The 7328-nt window shown below is 39.0% G+C and overlaps 1 protein-coding gene across 1 annotated transcript; it reads left to right on the top strand.

Moving 5' to 3' along the window:
• The first annotated feature begins 379 nt into the window (after positions 1-379).
• On the top strand, positions 380-6049 carry LOC144963426 (liver carboxylesterase 1-like). Its single transcript, XM_078897471.1, has 3 exons — positions 380-516; positions 3549-3789; positions 4508-6049. Exons 2-3 carry the CDS (start codon positions 3573-3575, stop codon positions 6010-6012), a joined length of 1722 nt encoding a protein of 573 aa, XP_078753597.1. The 5' UTR covers positions 380-516; positions 3549-3572; the 3' UTR covers positions 6013-6049.
• The last annotated feature ends 1279 nt before the right edge of the window (positions 6050-7328 follow it).

Below are 7328 nucleotides of genomic sequence, written 5' to 3'. Positions count from 1 at the left end.
ATATTCTATACTCTTCCATCAAATGTTGGCAGTCGTCCTTACTCATTTCCCCTCAAATAATCTGTTACGCTTCTGAGATTTATGGAGCCCATTTGAAGATGCACTTCAGACTATCAGGAACTTACTTTATTTATTTATTTATTTATTCGATGTGTGTGTGTGTGTGTGTGTGTGGGGGGGTGTTATTCCACATTGACATTAATGCGCTATGACCGACGCTCAATTTCCATTAAATTCCAATTGAATAAAATAAACCGAGTAACCACCACACCGTGTAAATGGGAATCTCCCGATTTCACCACTTTGATTCTTTTCTTCTGATTGTAGAGAATAAAATTGGAATGCTTATATATTGCATTACAACATTCGTCACAAAATCAGTGGACAGTCACGAACATACATTAAAGGAACCATCCACATCTTCACCCCACCAGTCTGTGCAAATGCTATGCTGCCATTAGAGACTTGAGGCAAATTTTGTTACTGAACTGTGTTTACTTCCTTGAGATACCAAACGTAAAATGATTTCATTCAACTTCCATGTACTTTTAATAATTATGGCCAGATAACTATATACTTGTTTTATGTATCGATAGATTAAAATGATCCCGATTTGTAAATGGAAGGAACGAAGTTGACGTCTCTCAGCTCTCTGTTATTGTTTTTGGAAATCCATTTTAATGATTAGTTCTCAGGAAATTAACTATATATGCGTTCAAGGTTTCACATGTTTGTAGGTTATATCCGGCTGGTGGATGTTGTGAATATTAACCTAAACTCATAGCACCAGTAAGTCGTAAAGCCATTACTTCTTAAAATTCATAGGTTTAATAAGACTATTGACAAGTTGGGTGTAATTTTAATCCATCAATATATGAAGTTTACGAAGTAAAAGTCTTCTGACCGAAATGAAAAAATAAAGTAATTTGTTACTTTACTTCAGAATCAGAGTAATGGTTTTTCGACTTGTGTTTTGAGGGTCCCAATAGTTCAGTTGGTAGAGCACTCGCTTTACACGAAAAGGGACCGATTTCGACCCGGGGGAAGTCGAGATTTTGTTCTGACTCCCCTGTCCACACAGCAGCGATTGTTCTATTTACAATAGACTCTCGTCCTATTCAAAAGGTAGCAAGCAATTGCTATGTTTGTTCCAAGCTATAGAAACAGAGATAAAATCCAGATATATGGGACCAACGGCTCTGGAGGACTACGACTTGTGTTTCAATAAATTTGGGAAGTTTTGACGGTACACATCACTATGCCGACGCGTTGAAATATTCGGGATAGTGGTAGTAGTAGTAGTAGTAGTAGTAGTAGTAGTAGTAGTAGTAGTAGTAGTAGTAGTAGTAGTAGTAGTAGTAGTTGTAGTAGTAGTAGTGTAGTAGTAGTAGTAGTAGTAGTGTAGTAGTAGTGGTATAGTAGTAGTAGTAGTAGTAGTAGTGTTGAGTAGTATAGTAGTAGTAGTAGTAGTGTAGTAGTAGTAGTAGTAGTAGTGTAGTAGTAAGTAGTGAGTAGTAGTAGTATGTAGTAGTTTGTAGTAGTAGTAGTTGTAGTAGTAGTAGTAGTTAGTAGTAGTAGTAGTAGTAGTAGTAGTAGTAGTAGTAGTAGTAGTAGTAGTGTGTAGTAGTTAGTAGATAGTAGTAGTAGTGTGGTAGTAGTAGTAGTAGTGTAGTAGTAGTAGTAGGTATAGTAGTAGTAGTAGTGAGTGGAGTGTAGTAGTAGTAGTAGTAGTAGTAGTAGTAGTAGTAGTAGTAGTAGTAGTAGTAGTAGTAGTAGCAGTATTAGTAGTGGTCAGTTCCTGGCCTTTGATTTTTGAGCACTTGATTTATTTTCTCACCGCTTGTATTCAGGCTTGTCTTTTAATAATAATGGAGCAAAAGACACATGACCACATAACAAAGAAGTCAAAGGAAATTCCACAGGACATGAAAGAATCCCAACAAATTTTGAAATAATTCCAATAAGGTACCCGTGGGTATATTTTGTATTGCTGATATGGCAGTTTTGATTTTATATTTTTATGTGCATTTAAAATATATCAAATAATAAATTGACTTGGTAATGAAATCAGATCAAATGAAAGAAAAAGAACATTGGAGGTGTCGGGATTCGAATACTGTGCGACTTAAGTATATTTACTTCCAAAAATATACCATTCTCTATTGCTAATAAGGTAATGTTCGCCACCCTTCTCCCCGTTGTTCAAACCCGCTAATGCCAACTTCATTTTCATTTTTTTTTGTCCTGCATTGTACATTGTGTGGCAATGTTGTCTTGTGATATAACACTCGCCTTCGTCATCAGAAGGTCCTGGGTTTGAGGAACGCTCTGAATGGCGCATAGTTGAGCCCTTGGAGAAAGCTCTTTATTCACATTCTCTCACCGTACTCAGGTGTAAAATGAGTACAAATGAGTAATTTTGCTCGCTTTTCCCTCTCTCTGGGTAAGTGTTTAAACGGATTGTTCTAAATAGCTAGGCATTCTTCGGCTGACCAAAATTAATCTTATTTGTCTGAATGATAATAAATAAATAAATAAATAAATAGATAACTAAATAAATAAATAATCACGCTCTTCCGCGCGGCAACATTGGATGCCGTCGCCTATTCATTTCGTGAAGGAACATTAATAATCCATCAAACACATGTCTGATGTCAACAGAAATTACCCATGCCCAAGGAAACAAACGAAAGTGCCTGAGGCGGGGCTCAGACTCGGTACCTTCTGCTATGCATTAACCCTGCATCCCCGAATGACACAGCCATAGAAAGATTGCGGGCGGTTGCGTCAAACAATTTTGTCGTTCCGTTTTCCGGTCAGGGTGATACTCAGCCGCTCTAACATCGTTTTATTCCAATCAAATAAATTATAAACGGCTAACATTTCTGACCCATCATCTGAAAACGGTATTACCGAAAAAAAAATATAAATAAATAAATTTAAAAAAAAGAGTGGTATTGATTCTGAAAATTATGTCAAGCAATTTCTGATCGTTTTAACCTTATAATTAATTTTTCTTTTGCATCCACTTCCTCCTTACACAATACCAATGCATTTTAGAGCAAAATCCACTAATCGTTCTCAAAGCGCTATACAAGGGGTCCCTAGCCTATTACTTTTGTCCCTGACAAAGCCAACCTTGTTATCGGCCAAGTAATCATTTTACAGTGAGAGAATGTGAGTAAAGAGCCTTTTTCAAGGACTCAACTATGCACCTCTCAAATAAATAAAATCCCCTTGATTCATCCCTAAGGGGAAATTTGCCTTTTAGGAATACTGGAATAACCCAGGCGTCAGCCGCAGTGCAGCACAACAAAGTCACCTAGGGTGATGTGACTTGCTCAAGGCCACAAAGCACAGCGGTAGTCGAACTCGGTACCTTCTTGAGTACGAAGCAAATACCATACCGCTGAGCCACGCTGCCCCTTAGCGGCACCAATCTTACACAGTGGATCACATTTCTTGTATTTTGTTTACAACTCATTTAAATTAGTTTGACTGCCAGATCATGCTTGTCAGTATTTGACTGTTTTATACCATCCATAAAGGTTTCAGTGATCGAGTTGTCCAACATGGCGTCAAGTTGGCTTCTGCAGACAATTTACGCCGCTCTGATTGGTCAGACAACTTTTTCAGGAAATCAGTCCCCCTCTACCGACCAAGGACCAGCCGCCACTTACCGCCCTCTGGTCAGTACTGCCTATGGAAGCCTGCAAGGTGTGCGTACTACATCTTCTGGCATTTCTGTGGATCATTTCTTGGGGGTTCCTTTCGCTACTCCTCCAGTAGGTAAGTCTGTGCGGAATAACTCTCTCTCTCTCTCTCTCTCTCTCTCTCTCTCTCTCTCTCTCTCTCTCTCTCTCTCTCTAACTCCGCCAAGTGCACTTGCCGGTCCCAAGCCCGGAAAAAGGAGGAGGATTGGGTGTAGGGTTAGCAGCCCCATTTTATTGAAAAATACAAAGTTACAGCTACTAGCATTATTTCGGCATACTTTTTTTTTACTTCATAAATTGCAGTTACATTGACCATTTCCCAATCGTTTAGAACATTTCCTCCGCCAGAGATTTGTTAAAAATGATCGAAAGTGGTAGACACTTTTCTGGAACAATCGCCTTTAAAAAATAAGGATAGAGGCGATCAATTTCTGTCTTCAGAACGGCATTTTCTTCTTGTAGTGATTTCAGTAAATTTTTTACCTCTTTCATTTCATGTATCAATGCAGAGATGGTATTATATTTAATTTCATTCATTTCTGAACATGTCGTACTATTTGTTTGTTTCTAACGTATTAAAAAGGACGTCCATTTTCGAGAACTGAAGTAAGGCATATTATTATCATCATCATCATCGTCGTCGTCATTATTATTATTATTATTATTATTATTATTATTATTATTATAATACATAAAACGATGGTATGATCCAACGTCGGAAAAGGAGGCGGGGAATTAAACGAGGTTTCATGTAGGGCATAAATAAATACTCAATCTGTAATCTTTTCTTTCAGGACGGCTTCGATTTCAGAAGCCTCTACCATCTACAAAATGGTCTGGCGTCAGAGATGCTTCCAAATTTGGAAACGTGTGTCAACAACGGCCCCTCGACAATCCCCGTGTTAGTGTTGCTAAGGACTACCAGATCATGACGGAAGACTGCCTCTATCTGAATATCTACAAACCGATTGTGACCACAACTTCTTCTCTTGACCTTTTACCCGTGATGGTATGGATTCACGGCGGTGGTTATTACGTTGGAGCGGGGTCTCAATTCGACGGGTCTGAACTCGCATCCAATGGGGTGATTGTTGTAACCATCAACTACAGATTAGATATTTTTGGATATTTGTCTAATGAGGATGACATCATCCCAGGGAATTATGGGATGCTGGATCAAATCTTGGCATTAAAATGGGTCAAATCGAATATACAATCATTCGGCGGCGATGCGAGTCAAGTAACCATATTTGGACAGAGTGCTGGATCAGGAAGCGTCTCGCTTCTTATATTATCCCCTTTGGCAACAGGTCTTTTCTCTCGGGCTATTATGGAGAGTGGAACTTCACTGTCTCCCTGGGCAATGCACGTTCCCGCATCCCGAGTCTCTCCAAGAGAGTTCCTTAATCAGGTAGGATTGGCTATTAATTGTGATCTACCGACTGCCAAGGAAAACTTGCTATGTCTAAGAAATGTTATTGCCGAAACGTTGCTCAACGCCAGTCTATCAGTGCAAAAGACACTAGGTGGTGGAATGATCTTAAATCCAGTCGTAGAGAAAACGTTTGGGTTTTTGCCCGATTTGCCTTTAAAGATGTGGATTCAGAATAATTTTACTCACTTGGACACCATTCGTGGATACAACACAGCAGAATATGGCTGGTTCGCAATGAATGCCACGCGGCCTTACAGCAAACAACTTTTCATTAGAAATATTAAGGATGATATATTTCTGCAGTACGTGCTTGCAGACGATGATAAGTTGATAAGCGATATGGTTCAAAAGTATGTAGGGAATGAAACAAACGAACAAAATATTTTGATGGATTTTGTATACGCTGCCACGGATATCTATTTTGGAGGGCCAGCTTTAATCGAAACGAACTTTGAGATGAAATATGCTTCCGAGAAAAACCACTATGTATATGAATTTGCCCACAAGCCGAGTTTGAGCGCTTACCCTAAATGGATGCCACCAATTCATGGAGAAGAACTTCGGTTTGTTTTTGGTGCCAAGCTGTTCAAACAGCCAAAAAAATCTGAATCCTTGGAGGATCGAATGGTCGCAAGGCAAATGCAGACGATGTGGACGACTTTTGCCAAGTTTGGAAAACCGATTCAGAATGTTCAGAACGGTGCCTTGCAGTGGAGAAAGTATGATCCGAACACTGCTATGGTTCTACGCATAGGAAAGTCCAGCCAAATGTTGTCATTCAGAAACCACAGTTCAATGGACATTTTCCCGAAGCTTCTTCAAAGACTGTATACAACGTTTACTGATGATTTCATCATAGGGTAGTTAAATGAAAAATTAAAGATAACCTAACTTTTCAAGACTAGATTGAATTTCTTTAAAACATTTCTTAGAGTATTCCTATCTGGTTATAACCGAATACCTTACCGTATTTACCGGGACAACAAAAGCAACTGTTTTTCGTTGTCTTTAATGTCTTTAAGGGTTTCACGGCGCTTGCCACACATTTAGGTAATTTCAGCATCATGCAATAGCGTTGACAGCAAAAATGGTATGTTGTCTTTGTAAAAACGGTAAGATATTGTGTCAGGTTAAATGGACAGTAAAAAAATGCTTGCTACCCTTTAGTTAGGACGCTAATCTATCGCGAAATACTATTGGACTTTTGGCAATTAAAAAATATCCAGCTACCCATTCAATGTCAAGTGGAAAGCGGGGGATGGGGGGGTAGAATGAAAATTTTCAACTACACCTGGGATCGAAATCGATCCCTTTGTTTTCGAGTCCAGAGCTCCACCAATTAGTTATCGGGACCCGTATCTACATTGGCATTACAACAAATATGTAGTAAAAAAGCTGAAAGGTTTTGAGGATGTGGGGGTTGTGTTTGTGTGTGGGTGTGGGTGTGTCAGGGGGGGGGGGGGGCTGGTAAGTGTATGTGAGTGTGTGTGTGTGGTTTAGAGTTATGTGTGTTTGGTTGGGGAGATTGGAAAAGAAGTGAGTGTGGGGGAGGAAGAAATTATTAAACGGTAATCTAGACTAAACCACGATAGTAAGAGTCATTCATATCTATGGACTAAACCAAAGAATCAGATGTGCTTAGGTGATAGTGACCTGAATGGAGAAATGTGTGTCATTTGATGCAGGACAAAAGGTCAAAAAACGTTTTAAAACCCTAACAATTTCAAGTGTGTATGAAATCATTTATGGTCACCCCGTGCTGATAATGATCTTGATTACCTCTTTATCAATAAGATAAAATTATGCACTTAATCTGGGTTATCTAACACAAATCTGATAGCGTTTGAAATAAAAAGTTACACATGAATGAATGGTAAAATTATATTTTAAATATGAGAGTTAATAGATAACGTGACAGGCGAGGCTGCAGTTTGCCCATTCTTTCTGGTATTTTATTTTTCTGCGGTGCCTGCCCAAAAGAATCTGTTTCAACTATAGCAAGGCCTTGAGTATAGCCACACGCGGAGAAAGTCTATTCCAATTTTTTTTTTTTTTTTGGGTGGGGGGGGGGGGGTATTAAACGGCGTTTGTGACATTATGTCATACCATCATGCACATATTATTAGCAGGTCTGATAGCCGAGCGCAATTATGGGCTTGATTTATTAACATAGTTGTAAC

Source organism: Berghia stephanieae, chromosome 1, assembly GCF_034508935.2.
Source record: "Berghia stephanieae isolate SIO BIC M18660-M18661 chromosome 1, UCSD_Bste_1.3, whole genome shotgun sequence".
Classification (NCBI taxonomy): Eukaryota; Metazoa; Mollusca; class Gastropoda; order Nudibranchia; family Aeolidiidae; genus Berghia; species Berghia stephanieae.
This window is presented reverse-complemented; position numbering and strand designations above follow the sequence as displayed.